Source organism: Gossypium arboreum, chromosome 12 (assembly GCF_025698485.1).
Source record: "Gossypium arboreum isolate Shixiya-1 chromosome 12, ASM2569848v2, whole genome shotgun sequence".
In the NCBI taxonomy this organism is placed as follows: Eukaryota; Viridiplantae; Streptophyta; class Magnoliopsida; order Malvales; family Malvaceae; genus Gossypium; species Gossypium arboreum.
This window is the reverse complement of record NC_069081.1, coordinates 86,337,226-86,355,077: the sequence shown is the minus strand read 5'-3', so window position 1 is coordinate 86,355,077 and position 17,852 is coordinate 86,337,226. Positions and strand designations below refer to the sequence as shown.

General features: G+C 31.0%; 2 protein-coding genes across 2 annotated transcripts; one reads left to right on the top strand and one right to left on the bottom strand.

Annotated features, from left to right (window-relative positions):
• The first annotated feature begins 2,083 nt into the window (after positions 1-2,083).
• On the top strand, positions 2,084-4,437 carry LOC108452335 (squamosa promoter-binding-like protein 8). The gene is made up of 3 exons (XM_017750109.2): positions 2,084-2,982; positions 3,386-3,567; positions 4,034-4,437. Exons 1-3 carry the CDS (start codon positions 2,339-2,341, stop codon positions 4,213-4,215), a joined length of 1,008 nt encoding a protein of 335 aa, XP_017605598.1. The 5' UTR covers positions 2,084-2,338; the 3' UTR covers positions 4,216-4,437.
• A 12,217-nt stretch (positions 4,438-16,654) lies between these two features.
• LOC108451143 (uncharacterized) lies at positions 16,655-17,227 on the bottom strand. The gene is made up of 2 exons (XM_017748874.1): positions 16,977-17,227; positions 16,655-16,826 (listed from the first exon to the last, which is right to left on the bottom strand). Exons 1-2 carry the CDS (start codon positions 17,225-17,227, stop codon positions 16,655-16,657), a joined length of 423 nt encoding a protein of 140 aa, XP_017604363.1.
• Between the last annotated feature and the right edge of the window lie 625 nt (positions 17,228-17,852).

Genomic DNA, 17,852 nt, shown 5'->3' with positions numbered 1-17,852 from the left:
TTATCCACTAAAAACTAGCTTTATGTCATGTTTTTATTGGTTGACATCGTTTTTTGAGAGTAAACTCAAATGAAATTAATAATTAGGAACCACTTTTTGAAAAAAATTATATATTAATATGAAAAATGAGTATAGTTTAAACATCAATTTATTAATAAAATACTTAAATTTATGTTAAATAATTAATAAAGTTGACATTCTAAAATCAATGGTTTTGTTCAACTGTTAAAACATTTACCATCATTTCAAAAAGAAAAAAAATTAAACTTCATGCTATTAATTAAACTGGGTACAATAGTAACACTCGTTGCATGTCCAAATTAAACATCAAATGTTAGAAATGATATTATTAAAAAAAAAGTTATGAACCCAATAGACATTAAAAAAATATATATTGATTTGCAAGAGATGAGATTTGGTAAATTATATCTAGATTCATTAAATTATTAGTAAGTTTACGTTTTGGTTACTTAATTTTAAAAAATTACAAAATTGTTATTAAACTATTCAAAAGTTTTCATTTAAGTTACTTAGTTGTTAATATCGTTTTTGTATAACCTTCTCTGTTTACACAACATGTACCAATCGAAAACTCTTATTTTCATTCTCTTCTAGATTCAATTTTTTTCATAAAATAACTTTGAACGTTACGAATATACGAATTAAAATCTCAATAATTTTTTTCTCTGATTTCTGACAGTGATTATCAAATCGACTTGAATCTACAATATATTTTACTTATCTAAAGTACTAATTTAATATATCAATTGTCAAATTATCGCTTAGGTTAAGTAGAGAAATTTTTTAAATTTTTAAATAATAATTTACCCAAGAAAGGAAAATGATTATACATTTCTGGTAAGTCTGAGTATGATCAAACAAACAACACGAAAGAAAGTGGGACCAGACGTTTTAACTTTTGAAGTGCATTAACGCTTTGGCGTTTACCACTCCAAGAAAAGGAAACCGACCACACGGTTATTTTAACTTTAAACTCAAAACCAAAAGAAATACCCTCATTTTTCCTAACTAGTTGGACTAGGAAACCAAACACACATTCAGCCAAACCCCCTACTTAAATTCTGCTATAAGTACCTATATTTTATAAAAATTATGGATATAGTTTCTATATTTTTTTAGGTTTTGAAATTTTAATCTTGACCTAAACTGTAACAATTAAATCTGTTTGGTAAAATTCAGTTACCAGTAGATATGCCTATTTTTCTTAACTAGTTGGACTAGAAAACCAAACACACATTCTGCCAAACCCTTGTACTTATATTTTGCTATAAGTCTCTATACTTTATGAAAATTGTGGATTTAATTTCTATATTTTTCTGGTTTTTAAATTTTTGTTTTGACTCAAATTGTAACAATTAAATCTATTTGGTTAAATTCAATTACCAGTCTTGTACCATGCATATAATTGTAGATTTAGACTACATTCTCCAATTAGATTATGCTAAGTCCCTATACTTTTCGAATTTTAAAATTTTAATCTTGACGCAAAATGACAATATTAACCCATTAATTAGATAACTTAGTGAGTAATATGTGGAAATGAAAAGCTGACATGGAATTACAAGTATTATAATATGTTTGTCATATCAAATTTAAGAAATAGCAAAACTTAACTTAAAAATTTAACAATAGTTGTTTGGCGAGGATTGAAATTTTAAAATTAAAAATATAAAAACTAAAAATGACCAAATTAAAGTATAGTATAGGTACTAAGAGCGAAATTTAACCTTACAACTGTTAACACCATTAATTTATTTTAGTTAAATTAAAATTTATTACAATGTCATTTTCTAGTTACATGGCTACTAAATAAGTAAAATTATTATTTTTTATTTCAAAATATCACAGCAGTAACAGTGAGGCCTAAAATTTGAAATTTCCAAAGTAAATAGACTAAATCCAAAAATTTTTCAAAGTAAAGGAACTAATAACAAAATTGATCCTTTTTGTTTACACGGAATTTCATTGCACAGTTCTTCCATTGTGTCCCCACACGAAACACATAGCCATATCACCATCATTCACCAAAGGTTAAACACGTAATTTCCTCCTCAGAAAAACTAATCAATCACAAACACAAAGCCGCCTTCCTTACACAGTTTCTTCCTTACAGACACTGTGAGAAAGAAAGGCAGAAAAACGGAACTAAACCCAAACTTGGCTTTTTTTTCAGACAAACAGACATAAAGGCGATCACTTTAAAAAAAAGAGTGAAACTTCATCCTTGGGAATATCAAGCTTCAGTTAGGGTTTCTCAAAAAACTTAGCTTCTTTTTTTCAGAAGAAAACGACGGCGTAGCTTCGCCGAAGTAACAAAATGTTGGAATACGAATGGGGAAATCCGACGGCTATGATTTTAACCGGCGAAGAAGCGGATCAAGAACCCGACCCGACCCGTCAGATTCTCGAACACTACGGTGCTAACACTGCGACCCATCATCATCATCAAGCTGGTTTCAATGAAACCCTTTTTCCTCATCAACAAAGTGCTGCTTTTGTTCCTTTCCAAGCTCAAACTCAACATGGTTACTTACACTCCATGTACGACCCACGCGCTTACACCGGCGCGTCTGCTTACACTACTCCCCACCCTTCGTCGTTGTTGTCTCTCGATCCTGTTTCCGGTACCGGAGGGAATGGAGGAGGGGGTTACTTTTTAGTTCCTAAGACTGAAGAAGTTTCTAGACCGGTTGATTTCACGGCAAGGATCGGTTTAAACTTGGGTGGCCGGACGTATTTTTCTTCAGCTGAGGATGATTTCGTGAACCGGCTTTACCGGAGATCGAGACCCGGTGAACCCGGTTCGACTAACTCCCCTAGATGCCAAGCTGAAGGTTGTAATGCTGATCTTACGCACGCTAAACACTACCATCGCCGTCATAAAGTCTGTGAGTTCCATTCAAAGGCCTCCACCGTCATTGCCGCCGGTTTAACCCAACGGTTCTGCCAGCAATGCAGCAGGTTTAGAAAATTTACCAAAATGCCATTCCCTTCTTCTTTTTTACAATAATCATAGGATGTTCGTTAAGCTCTCTGGAGTTGGAGGGAGGAGATAGTGATGTATGTTCGGAAATGACGGAAATGCCCTTGTGGATGTCTATGATAGCCAATGATTGGGTTTATCCGTACATAGGATGATCCCGAGGGTATATCTGTCCGTAAAAAGCTCCCTGCTTCTTTTTTTCCATTTACGTACTCGTTTGATTTGTTTACTTATTATAGTAGTATTACATTTAATCGTTTTAAAATACGAAAACACCCTCCCCATGCATTCGTATTTTCACTCTCTACCACTTCCGCCATTATCATTTTTTTTCTGTGCTTTTTTGCTTAAGCTTCTTTAACGTCGGGTCGGTCCGTACAGATTCCATCTTCTCTCGGAATTCGACAACGGAAAACGTAGCTGCCGGAAAAGATTAGCCGATCACAATCGTCGGCGGCGAAAATCACAACATCAACAACAACAACCCAGTAATCAAGAAAACCAGTTGAAACACTCCACGCTTGAAAATGGCCGCAATTCTACCACTGATAATAACCATCCAAGCAAGTCCTTCTCAAAAAGCTTCACTTTTTAATAATCTGCAACATTCTTTTTTTTAGAATAATAGTAAATTTAGCTCTTAATCTTTTATCTCTTTTATCAATTTGGTCATCATCATTTTTTAAGTTAAATTTAATTTTAATTTTTTTAACATTCTTTCAAAAAGTGTTAATATGATCACTCACGTAATAGTTGAAGTGCATTTTATGTTACTTTTTGAATTTTAAAATTTTGAATTTTTATTTTATAATTTTAAATTAGTTACTCATCATGACATATAAGATGAATAAAATCATATAAACAGGAAATACACTTAAATTGTCATACCAAATATCTGTAAAATATTAATGTTTTAATCTACATTTTGTTAAAAAATAACAACAAATTTTGCTAAAAAAATGAAAGGCTGAATTTATTATTAAGCTGTTTTTTACTTGATGTTTTGTTTGATTCTGGTGATATTAACAGGGTCACCACCGCGACCACCGCCGCCACAGTCGGATTCTAGGGTTCATTCTTCTTCGACAGTAACCGTCGCGGTTTCACCTCCACGAATGTCATTGGATTATTTCAGGCAAAGACCTTACAATGCAACGGCGTCTTCATCATCATCATCATCACCGAGCACCTTTTTTTTCTCAAGTGGGTGATTACTAATTCAGTACTAAATAATAATAAGTGAGATGCCATTGCCATTGAACTTACATATGAAGATATTATTAGCTTTTGCAATAACAAGTTGAATTTTTTTTTTCTCAGTTGGGGTTTGATTATATTAATATAATCGGATTTGGACTTAATTGAACATATGATACATATTATGTAACTGAAATTGCAATTTCCAGTTAATTCTCTCTGCATGGTATATATAATATTCCATTTGACAGGTTTTTACTTTTTGCATTTTTTTTTTGGGGAAAAAGTCATTGTTATCTTCTTTGTTTGGTACTGGAATTTTCCCGGAAAATGAAATGTGTATGTAAAGAAAGGAATTTTCCGATTTTCCGGGAAAATAGAAAATGTTGTGGGAAAGGAGGGACCCTAAGGGGACTACGGAAGAGATCTCAAAGCAAAAAAGCAATCAATTCGATTGTCTCCTCAATGGAGGCTGGTCGTACTAAATCAAAAGCTATGATGAATAAAATCAATCTCACGGTTGTAATTTCTCTCTCCTATTATCATCCAATTCAATCAGTTGGCAACATGGAAAATTTTTCAAGATTAGAAATTAAATTTTAATTTTTATAATAATAAAAATATAATTTTATTATTTGATTACTTTATATTTTTATAATTTTTAAAAAATTAAATTAAATTTTTATATTTTTAGAAAAGAATACAAATTTAAAGATCCTAAATACAAACTTTTCCATTTGAAGGGATCCAAAACCCTTTAGGTCCCCTAGCTACTGCCTGAATTCAATCATATCATTCAATCAATAAATTAAACTACACTGATAATAAATTTAAGTCTCAATTCAAATTACTATAACTGTTATTACAATTATTAAGAGGATTTATACTTGATTGCATTTAAACACATATTTTATCACACCTTTTAGGGTTAGGAGGATTATTAATAATAGCTAAAAATTTTATAAAAAAATGTAAGGGCAAATTACACTCTAGGTTATTAAACTATTAGTAAGTTTATGTTTCAGTCACTCAACTTCAAAAAGTTACAAATTGGTCACTGAATTATTCGAAAAACTTAAGTCACAATGTTGTTAAGATTGTTATTGTATGGCCTTCTCTATTTACACCAACTACATCAATCGAAAACTCTCCTTTCCTTTCTCTTCTACAATTCAATTTTTTTTCATGAAGCATCATTGAACGTTACAAATCTACAAACCAAAATCTAAATAGTTTTTTTCTCCTATCTCCACCAATGATCATATATTGACTTTGATCTAAAGCATGTTCTCTACTCATTGGTGGGTATTGATCTACCATACCGATCATCAAATTGTCGCTTGTAGCTCAATACCTAAACTTAAAAAACCATTAATAGCTTAGAGACTTAAATAAATTTTTTTGAATAATTCAGTGACTATTTGTAAGTTTTTGAAGTTGAGTGACCAAAGTATAAATTTACTAATAATTTAGTGACATTAGGTGTAATTTACCCAAAATTAATAATAAATTTATATATTATAATGTCTTTTAAAAAATATCCCATCACTTTAACAATACAAATAACAATGTTATTAAATCGAACTTACTAATCATTATAAAAATAAAAAATAAAGGGACCAAATTATAATATATTAAAGTAGGTGAGTTAAATTTTAATTTTAATAGAATAAAGGGACTGAAACTAAAATTGTAGTTTTTTTTTTAATTAGGAGTGGTAAAAAGGTAGGATCCAAATGGGATGGGGTCTCCCTAGCAAATTTAACATATGAATTGATCCATCCCAACCTGCATAACAAGTTGCTCAATGGAGCCCATTTCCTATCTTCCTCAATATAAAATAATTCTGCTATTGATATGATTTGACCCTTTCTTTCAAACTCGAAATTATACAGAATACAATTTCAAATCAAAATGGGTAGTTTAAATTTATAGAATTGTTAATGGATGTTTTTTAAGATATTGGTATTGTTTGTGATCGAGATTTTATCATTTAATTCTAACAAGAGTTTAAATGTTTAAAATTGTTTGAAAATATATGTAAATTCAATAAAATGAGAGTATCATGCCAAGATAGATCATGCGTGTTATATTACCCTTTACCAAGTGCAAGTATACTAGCCCAAGTGGTAACAAAATTGTTCAAAACTGTCCTATATATTATAGGACACATGTTAAAAAAAAATTATTAAACGTAAATGCTCACATTTTCTTGATAGGACATCATGCACAATAGGGAGATAGTAGTTTTATCTGCCTTCCAAAATGAAAAGTTACTTATTCTTTATCTCTTCCAAATATTTTTTATTTATTTTTAACTTCTTAAAACAATTTCTTAACTTTATGTAAGTCACAATCTATTTCGATAGGACGCTCTCACTTTATTAAACCTATTACTTTACACATTCAAATCCTCCACAAAATTATAAAACAAAACCTCAATAGAAGATAATACTTAAAAAAACCTAGAATCGATCTCTCTTCAATAATTTTCTATCATTTTCATATAGTAAAAAAAGTAACGATTAATATAACATTATACTCTTTTTGGTTGTGATTGTGATCCGAGTGCGTTGATTATACTGACACGACATTCCAGAGAACAAAGTTGGCACTTTGTTCTGTTTCCCAAATGATGGTCCCACAAGTGATGATGAGATCTTGTGTTTGTTTTATTCTGATTTTTTCCTCTTTTTTATGAAAATTATTACATGTATTTGTATTGATAACCTTTTGTTGCCTTTTAAAAGTTTTAAATCATTCGGAAACCTCCTTGCAATTTCCAGGAAGTTATTTGTGGGTCCTTCCACTTTTTGTTTTCTTATATTTGTACCCCCATTCTAACATGTCATTGTTTCGACTTCCACCCACGTTTTCTTTTGTTTTGGTCCTGTTGATGACAAAAAAGGGTTGGAGGCTTAGACAATGGCTCACACTGTGGTAGACGGGCCTAAAAAAGGTGATGTTTAGTTTAGGTCGATCTTTTTCCCAATATTAAATCGAGTATTTATAAGTGAAGGTAACCCTTTTTTAATCTGGGATCTTGACATGTGTACAATGCAAGTCTCATAATCGATAAGTTGGCAGCATAGTAACTTTCTAGATAGGTTGCGATGAAATTGACCAAACGAGGTACCAAGTGTTCGGCTTGTAAGGAAGAACTCGACACCTGTCCCAGTGAAATAGATTGGAGGAGCCCCACATGTCATGCCAATGCATTTCCACGAAGCTAGGTTTTGATGAAATCCTTTTCTCTAATGTAAGTAAATGAATGGAACTACTCGATTTTTGTTAATTTTAGAGTTTTTTTTATATAATGCTTAGAATTATTTATAACTTATTTTTAACTTTTAAATAGGAGGAAAAACTCATTTGAATGCGTTTGAATCCACACCATTATGCACTCACAACAATGTCGATATCAATCGAACTAAAGTTCAGTCCGTTATTTTTAGAGGTTTTCTTAATTAAAATAAAATATATCAAAATATTACCAAAGCTAACTATTAAACAAAATAACTTGTTTTTCAAAATTATGATGGTGACTAGATCAAATTAACCTCTTTACTATTAAATGGGTTAATTTAATTTTGTACTATTAAAAAATCAAATAAAACTAAATTGTAACAAAATTAATATTTATGGTTAAAAAGTTGGAATGATTTTTTTATTGCAGTTTAACTCTATACAAAAAAAAAAATTCATTTGCATAACTATAAAAAACTTTCAAAATATTATTTTTTAACTATAAATGATAATTTTAAATGTTTTAATTCTTTTAAATAATATAGAGATTAAATTAGTCCATTTATTTAATAATAGAGAGACAACTTTGATCTAATCCCTATAATAAAGTAGGGATGACAATTCAGATTGCGAATTTGAATCTTATAGTTTCGGATATGAAAATCACTATACACTGCATATTTGAAGCGATAGACCCTTTTGGATATCCATTTTCCAAACCTACATAATTGGTTACAAAATACTTGAACAAGGTTCAAATATAATTTTCTCTTAAATATCATTCAGCTTCTCTTAAATCTTATTCTTTCGTATCCATAAATCTAAATGAACAATAAGATGAAATCATTAGAATTTCTAGATTTGTGATTATCTCTTTTACTATTTCATCATCTCAATTAGTTAAATTATTTTAAACAAAAATAACTAATATTTATATATTAAAATAAATATTATAATATGAATTTATTTTGTAATGACGTAATTATCTTTAGTATATATTATATTGTAAAAATAATATACATACACTTTTAAGGACATATAATATATCAATTGCTATATAATTAAATTTTGAATGCAAAATAATTATGACATTATAATACTAAATGTGCATTCTTCTATTAATGATGTGCAACTTAAACTTTGAACATGTAACTAATTTTATAATATACGATAATATATACTATTAGTATTATATAATTAAGGTATGTTAGTTACTATTAGTATTATATAATTAAGGTATGTTAATTATGTTTATTATTAATAACATAATGGTATATAGGGTTGCATATAAAATGGAATTTGATATGTTGGTTGGAAATAACATCACCATACGTCAAATTCTATTGAATTGGCTAAAGAACTTTCTCGAGGGCCCTTTCACTAATAAAGAAGGCAAGAAAAGAGAAACAAATGAGGATTGGCCAATAAAATTTTTACTTTTCTATGGGAGTGAGTCTAGTTGATGTAATAAAGGCGCCTAGCCTATATACAATTAGTTACATGTTTAAGGTTTAGGTTGCATATCGTTAATAGAAGAATGTATATTGTAATATCATAATGTTATAGTTATTATTTTACATTCATAATTTAATGATATAACAATTAATATATTATATGTCCTTAAACAATATGTACATCTCGTATAATGTAATATGTACCTAATATAATTATGTCACATTACAAAATAAATTCATATCATAATATTTATTTTAATTATTTAAATACTAATTAATTTTTGTTTAAAAATTAACTAATTGAATTGATCAAATAATAAAAGGGACATTCGCAAATCTAGAGATTCCGATGACTTCATCTTCTTGTTTAGTTAGGTTTACGAATACAAAAGAATAAAATTTAAGAAAAGCTACATGAGATTTAAGATAATAAGATGTTAAATGAGATAATTTTTTCTAATAAAAAAGTTAAACTTATTATTAATTATTATATTTAAATTTATTATTAATTGTTATATTTAATTTTAGAAATTATTTTATTGATATTTGTACATTATTTATTAGTTTGTGTAAATTTTAATCGAAGTTGAGGGCTAACTTTTATGGTTAAAATATATGGTCTTAATTGTTAAAGTTCATTTGTTTCAATATTATAGGAATTAAAATTTTACATCTTTTATAATCAATGCGGAATTAGATATCGAAGTTGGATATTTGAATCTGTTAACTAGGGTTCAACACTTCACACTTTGCCTAGCAGCAAAATGCTTTTATTGCTCTTCAACAATCGCGTTTCATGGTTTAGGCTGCTCCCATTTCACTTGTCGCTACTACGAGAATCACTTTTGCTTTTTTTTTTCCCTTCGAGTACTAAGATGTTTCAGTTTTCCAAGTTGCTTCTTGTCTACCCATGGATTCAGTAGCAATTCAAAAGGTTGACCTATTCGAGAATCTTCGGATATGCTTATTTTCAACTTGCTAAAGCATTTCACCACTTACTATGCCCTTCCTTGTTTTTGGGTGTCTAGGTATTCACCGTAAGCCTTTCTTTAGAACCTTCTCATCAATGGAATCCTGACATATACAAAGGAGTGTGATTCGTTCAATAAATTTTTACCTCTACAATAACCCATTTTTCAGTGGTGACGGAATAGTGGTTTCGGGACCACAAATTCCTATCGTGTTAACTCGTAAATATTATTTATAGAATATTTACGGATTCATTAGACCCGTATTAAAATTTGGTTAAGAAATTTTAACGTTTAGATATTAAATTAAGTAAAAATAACTAAATCATAAAAAAAGTAAAAGTTGAGTTCTGTTAGTTAAGGGGATTCAATAGCTTTGAAATCTTAAAATAAGGGACTTGAATGGTAAATATACCATTTAAAGAATTAGTGGATGTGCATGAGCATGGTTTTATGCAAATTATTGATTAATGATAATGGTAAAGTGGTAAATTAAAAATTAAAAAGAAAATTACGAAAAGATGAAAACAAAGTGCTCATCTTCATGTTTTTGGTCTTTGGAGAACCGAAATTCACCATTGAAGGGGAGAAAAGCTTCGGTTTGAGTTTTTCTTGCATGACCAAAACTTGAATAAAAAAGATAATAACCGAGGAAAAGAGAAAATAACGGATTAGTCCCTGCGTGTTGATCAGAATTGAATAGTAGGTAAGTTCATAGTATTTCAATACATAAATGAATTTCTACTTGTGTCTTATATTATGATTCTTTAATTAATATGTTAGTAGAAAATTATTGTATGATTGCACATACATGCCCCTGTTTGTACTCTGGTACCCCTAATTACACTTACGTGCCCCTGTTTGTACTTCGGTACCCCTAATGGCACATACGTGCCCCTGTTTTTACTTCGATACCCTTGATTGCACATACATGCCCCTGTTTGTACTTCAGTGCCCCTTATTGTACATACGTGCCCCTATTTGTACTTTGGTACCCCTGATTGCACATATGTGCCCCTGTTTGTAATTCGGTACTCTGAATGCACTTTCATGCCCCTATTTATACTTGATAACTCTGGATCGAATAGTATATAAACTATATTTATTTTATTAGATTAAATGTTATACTATGTCCTTACTAAGCTTTTTAAGCTTATCGGTTCTTATAGATTGTTTTGTAGATAAACGTTGTTGACAATTTGAAAAGATCATTCAACTGGTTCACACTATTCATCTAACTTGGTAGATTTTGTATCTCCTAGGGTAGTGGCAAATATATTGATAAATATGTTAGTTTGGTATACTTTGATACTTTACCAAATTATGTCACTTGGTTACTTTAAAATACTTGTAAACAAGGTTCTTTTTGGTGTAATTAGAGTGGTTTGAAGATGATTATTTTGTGGTATGTTTTGGTACATACTTGAATTAGGTTATCATGCAGGAAATGAGGCAATATTGATATGTTTTGATAGTTGATGTGTTGACATAATTGTGGTGTCTTGGAATGGCACATTGGTTAGTTAATTTAGGGTGTCTAAAATGGCATGTTTATGTGGTTGTGAATGTTTTTTAAGTCCTTTGGATGTATGCTTAAGTAGTTAGATTTGTTAGGTGTGAATTGATTGTGAAATGACTTGATTTTAGGTCAATTTTGGGTTCACACGGCCTGGCGACACGGCCGTGTGTCATCTGAGAATTTCTTAGGGTTCAAGTTAGTAAGTTACACGGCCTAGCACACGGCCTGGCACATAAGCTGGTGTGCAACTCAGAGAGATACATGGCCTGGCACACGGGCGTGTGACATGGCCATGTAACCCTCCTCAGTGAGTTACACGGGTAAGGACACGAGCTGGGACACGGCCGTGTGTCCCTGGTTTGAAAGTTACATGGCCTGGGGGCTATGTTACATGGTCTGGTCGCACGGTCCTGTGACCCTTATTTTGGAGATTTCACATACTTTTCTAAAACTTTCTAATTTGTTTCAAATTAGTCCAGGTAATACCCCTAACTCGTTTCATTACATATGAGCCCTCAAGACCTGAAATACGCATTAGAAACAAGTCGGGACTAAATCGGATGAAAACAGGCCATTTTGTGAGCCACAATTCTCACTCAAATTGACATTAACCTAGATTCAACAAATAACACATCAAGAAGCCATAACAAGGCATTCAAAATAAGCTAAAATCAAGTCTTAAACATGTATTATCACCACATACAACCAATATGCCCTTAGGCACCTCAAATGACAACTTAAAAATATGCCAACCAAGTATCCAAACTTAACTAATTAATTTACATAAAAAAGGTACAAAAGTTCACTACAATTCAAATACATACATATATATGTATCACTTATACTAACATCACAATTATACCTTATTCTCATACCAATATGTAAGTTGGTTATATAAACAAAATATTATTCATAATATTTACATAAGCCAAACTTTGACCAAGATTGTACAAAAGCCTATACATGCCATATAAATCATATTGAACATTTCAAAAACTACCGAGATAAGCTAGATAGAGGGACTTGAGTGCTGATCCGATCGTCCAACCTTTTGAAAATTTACAATGACATTAAACAATACAAATAAGCTTAATGAAGCTTAGTAACTTTGACGAGTTAAGCAAAAATCTTACCGAACTAACTATAATAAGTCAAATAATAAAAATCATTCATGACAACGCATTGTCATTCACAACTTCAATCAATAAATACATCCGTATTCAAATAAATATAAAAATAAATAATATGTCTTTCAAATTTATTGAATAAATAATCTTACCAAGATTTTTTCATTTGAAGAACGACTTACGGATAAGAGTATATCGTCAATAGAAGCTCATAAGAGCTAGTCTTCCTGAATACGCAAATAGAAGCTCGTAAGAGCTGATCCACCCAATTACGCCAAATAAAAAGAAAGTAAAACACGAGAGTTCTGAACAAATGCTGAACCTCGATTTACTTGGAAATAATGTTAATATCTCCTTCTAATACCATCATACACCAAATCACGAATGTACTCAAGTCTCGTGTTCAATTCAAACCGAGTATCCAACTCAATATTATAATTCAAACAATAATTTATTTTCAATAATAGAATATATACATAATACCAATCATCAATTTATACAAATGTTAAATTTTAACCGTACGAACTTACCTGGACTGAATTGTAGAAGTTCAGGGACTATTCAACTATTTTCTTTTGTCACGAGTATCTACGAGATCTTGATATGAAACAAAAAAAAAATGAAGAACCAACTTAAAGCTTCCTTCTATGGCAGTTTAGGCCGAAAAATAGAAGAAGAATGTATAGAAAACTTTCAAATTCCAATTTGTTTTATTTTAAATTTTAAGTAAATTACAATTTTTCCATTCCATCATTTTATTTTATTATTTTCAATTAACATGCCGTCCCTGTAACACCCTTTTAACCCGTATCTGTCATCGGAATAGGGTTACAGAGTATTACCAAAACTTTCAAAATATTTTTTAAATAATTCTCGTAAATTTTATTTATTAACTGAGATTATTCATATCGTCCCTTAAATGGACCCTCGAGGCCTAATATGAGCATTAAAATCAAGTCGGGACTTAATCAGAAACTCTAAGAATTTTTCATGACATTTCAAAAATTTTCTAGGTTACAGGGCTCACATGCCCGTGTGGTCCAAGGGACACGCACATGCTGCAGGTTGTGTTCGACCCCATGTAACCCTTTGACTTGTGCACACAGCCATGCCACACGCCTGTGTGCTAGGCCGTGTGGTTAATTAAATTCTTTAAAATTAGGTGCAGGTTTCACACAGCCAAGACAGACACTCGTGTTCTAGGCCATGTAGCACACATGGCTGAGACACACGCCCGTGTCTCTGCCTGTGTGCTCAATTCTAAGCATTCTGTTTTCTCAAATTTAAGGTGCAGGGGACATACAGCCTAACTACACGCCCATGTACCAGGCTGTGTGTTACACAAGCGATTTCTAGCTTCATTTCTCACCCAAAGTCACACCAATGACCTGTACTTAAACTCACATCCAAATATCAACCATTTCAAACATTCAAAATTAAACAAACTCTATCATTCAACATGGCATATCATTACATGCATACTTGTTTATAATCTTATCTTGGTATATTCCATATGTTAAGCATAATTTGATCAACCATTAACATGTATGTAGCTATTATAGTATGACATTACAAGTATATCAAAACAATCATTACTAGCCATTCCAATAGCTTGATTTCAAACAACATATGTAAGCCATCTATGGCCAAGTTAGCTTATACATGCCATTATACGAAAATGATTTGACTATATATACCCAAAATAAGCTAGTGGATAGTGTAATGATGCTCGACTGATCTCCAACTTTCGCGAGCTTCTAAGTACTATAAAATAGGAAAAATAAAACTATGTAAACATTACATGCTTAGTAAGTTCGTATAACGGAAACTAAACTTACCAATCCTGTTTATTAAATCTAAGCATACAATATCACGTTTTCCATCAACTAGGCAAAATTGCCTAAACACATGAATTCAATCAAACATAGTAGTCACAAAATTTTCATATACATCAAGTAAACATAAATGAGCTCATTAAACAATTTTCCTTCAAGACATTATTCATTTCATCCCATAATTCTCTTATCATGCCAAGAGTTGTGTCCGTTGAATCATTGGAATTCCGATGGATACTCAAGTAGTACACTCAAGGTGTACAATTCAATAACTCGTCAATTCTTATTCAAGAGTACCCATTAGGGCATTTAATCAAGAACACACTCTCTAGCCACATATCGTATTATAGGATTACCAGTCCAAGCTAAATCCTTTATGTAACGTATGCTCAGTAGAGCTCAATTAGGATTACCAGTCCAGGCTAAATCCTAATTGTAACATATATTCGAGAGGGATTATATCAGGATTACCCTTCCGGGCTAAATCCTTTCTATAATGAAATCAATAGGATTGCTCATCCGAGCTAAATCCCATCAGCAACAAATACAGGACCTCATTTTATAAGACAATCACATTTATCCATCGAAATTCAATATTCAAATGAGACTTTACCCCTCTTTTTTTCCCAATATTTCTGAACATGTAATCATTTCACACTTTTACAACATTCACATAAATATAAATCATATTGCATACAATCATAACATTCAAGTTAACATATTTACATGCTCAATTAAGTTACACGAACTTACCTCAACACTGGTTCGCGTATAAAATCTACTAATCCGAAACCTTTCCTTTTCCTCGATCTGACCTTAAATTTGTGTTGGCTGGATCTATATAAATAAACTTAATCATAAATTTCACACATTTCATATTTATTTGGACTCAATCTATATCCTAGGTAAAATTACCATTTTGCCCCTTACTTTTCCATAAATCCCAATTTTGTCCCTAGGCTCGGAAAATGAAATTTATGAAATTTACTCCCTATTCAAAACCTAACCGAAATTTCAATATAGAATTTACAACACATATTTTCTATAAATTTCAGAATTTTTCATCCATTTTCACAATCCTACATTTTAGTCCCTAAATCATGTTTTCATAAAAAATCACTTAGTAAAAGTTGTTTATCTATCAACAACCTTTTCATTTTCTACCATAAATTTCTAATTTTTAGCATATACATCCATGACCTAATTTCCATACTTTGATAACTCTTCAAATTGATCCCCCAAATAGATAGATTAAGCTATCTCGGTTTCAAAAATATCAAAATTACTAAAAACGGGACAAGAAAACTTACCCAATTAAGCCATGAAAGTTTTCTCTCTCTCTCCTAGGGTTTCCATGTACTTTTGGGAAAGATGATGAGAAAATAAGATGATAATTCTTTTATCATCTTTTAATTAATTAAATTAAATCAATTTCCAATTTAGTCCTTGCCCTTTTTCTAAATTTCCATGGATGAGTCACCAAAATATCTACATACTTTTCTTTAATAGTCTAATTACCATAGAAGGACCTCAAGTTGAATTCCAAAGCTATTTAATCCTTTTAGCTACTAGAATTCAACTTTTTCATTTTATGCGATTTAGTCCTTCTCGTAATAAACACATAATCAATAAAATTTTCTTATCAAAATTTTCACATTACATTTCTAACATATTATGGACCATGTAATAAAATAAAAATAAATTTTATTTTCAGATTGGATTTGTGGTCCGAAACCATCTTATTCGATTTCATCGAAATTCATTTACATGATCCTATTATATCAATTTAGGTATAATTGTTTCTTAAGTCCTGATTCATTTATTAATCAAGCCATTTAATCACTTAATTATTTTAATTAGAAGGTTTTGCACCTTTTTCAATTTAGTCCTTTTAATTAATTAACTATTGAAACGTTAAAATTTTTTAATGAAACTTTAATACCACCTTAATGACACTTCATAAATATTTTTATAAATATTTACGGTTCAGTTTATAGAAATGAGGTCCTGATACCTCGCTTTCCAAAACCATTTGACCTAGAGTCTTACCAATCGAACCTAATAAATCATTATAAAACATAAACTACCAATTAAAAAACCTTTTTAAAACCATATTTGACTCGTAAATATTAAATAATAATATTTACGAACTTACTCATCAGATTTAGTGGCCTTGAAATCACTGTTTCTAATACCACTGAAAAAATTGAGCTGTTACAACTCTTCTCCTTACAAAATTTCGTCCTCGAAATTGTTACTTGAAAATAGATTCGGATATTGTAATCTCAGTGATTCTTCGGTTTCCTAGGTAGCTTCTTCAGAACCATGACGATGCCACAATACTTTTACTAATGGCACTCGTTTATTCCGTAATTCTTTGACTTCATGGGCTAAAATTCTCACTAGTTCCTCCAAATACGTCAAATCTGACTGTAGCTCAATCTCATTATGAGGAATCACTTGTGAAGGATCAGATCTGTATCGTCTCAGCATCAATATATGGAAAACATTATGGATTTTCTTGAGTTTAGAGGGCAAAGCTATTCTATAAGCTACAGGGTTGATTTTTTCAACAAATTCGTACGATCCAATAAATCTCAAACTCAACTTTCAATTCATGTCGAACCGTAACACTTTCTTCCATGAAGAGACTTTTAAGAATACCCGATCACCACCAGCAAATTCTATATCTTTTCTTTTCAAATCCGTATCTAATTTCTGATGATTAGATGCAGCTTTCAAACTATCCCAAATAATCCGAACTTTATCCTCAGTTTCTTGAATCAAATCAACTCCTACCATTTTGGATGCACTCAGCTCAGACCAATACAACGGTGTTTTACATTTTCTCGTATAAAGATCTTCAAATGTTGTCATTTTTATACTGGATTGATAACTGTTATTATATGCAAATTCAGCTAACGGTAAATATTTTTCCCAACTACCTTAAATTTGAGTATATAACATCTCAACATATCTTTCAGAATCTGAATCACTCGTTCTGATTGTCCGTCATCTGAGGATGAATTACTGTGCGGAAATTAAGCTTAGTGCCTAGAGCCTCATGAAGTTTACTCCAAAATCTCAATATAAATCTCAGATCTCGATCTGAAATAATAGATTTCGGAACTTCATTTAATCTCACAACCTCAGATACATATAGTTCCGCTAATCTCTCAAGTGTAAAGTCTGTTCTGACTAGAATAAAATGTGTCAATTTAGTCAGTTTGTCAACAATCACCCAGATCGAATCTTTCTTTCTTGGAGTTACAGGTAACTTAGATACAAAATCCATCGTGACTCGTTCCCATTTCCATTCAGGAATCATAACAGGTTGTAATAGATCTGTTGGTACCTGATGTTCTACTTTCACCTGCTGACAAATCAAACATGTAGCTACAAATTCACAAATTTCTCGTTTTATACCCGACCACCAATACATCTGTTTCAAATCACAATACATTTTCGAGCTACCCAGATGAATAGATTACAGACTATTGTG

Bases quoted from the DNA above. Each gene is read 5' to 3' on its own strand.
- LOC108452335 (XM_017750109.2), top strand. From the start codon at position 2,339: ATGTTGGAATACGAATGGGGAAATCCGACGGCTATGATTTTAACCGGC. The intron at 2,983-3,385 runs GTTTAGAAAATT...CGGTCCGTACAG, and splicing joins TTCTGCCAGCAATGCAGCAG to ATTCCATCTTCTCTCGGAAT. The intron at 3,568-4,033 runs GCAAGTCCTTCT...TGATATTAACAG, and splicing joins CACTGATAATAACCATCCAA to GGTCACCACCGCGACCACCG.
- LOC108451143 (XM_017748874.1), bottom strand. From the start codon at position 17,227: ATGACAACATTTGAAGATCTTTATACGAGAAAATGTAAAACACCGTTG. The intron at 16,827-16,976 runs GTTCGACATGAA...GAGACGATACAG, and splicing joins TCATGGAAGAAAGTGTTACG to ATCTGATCCTTCACAAGTGA.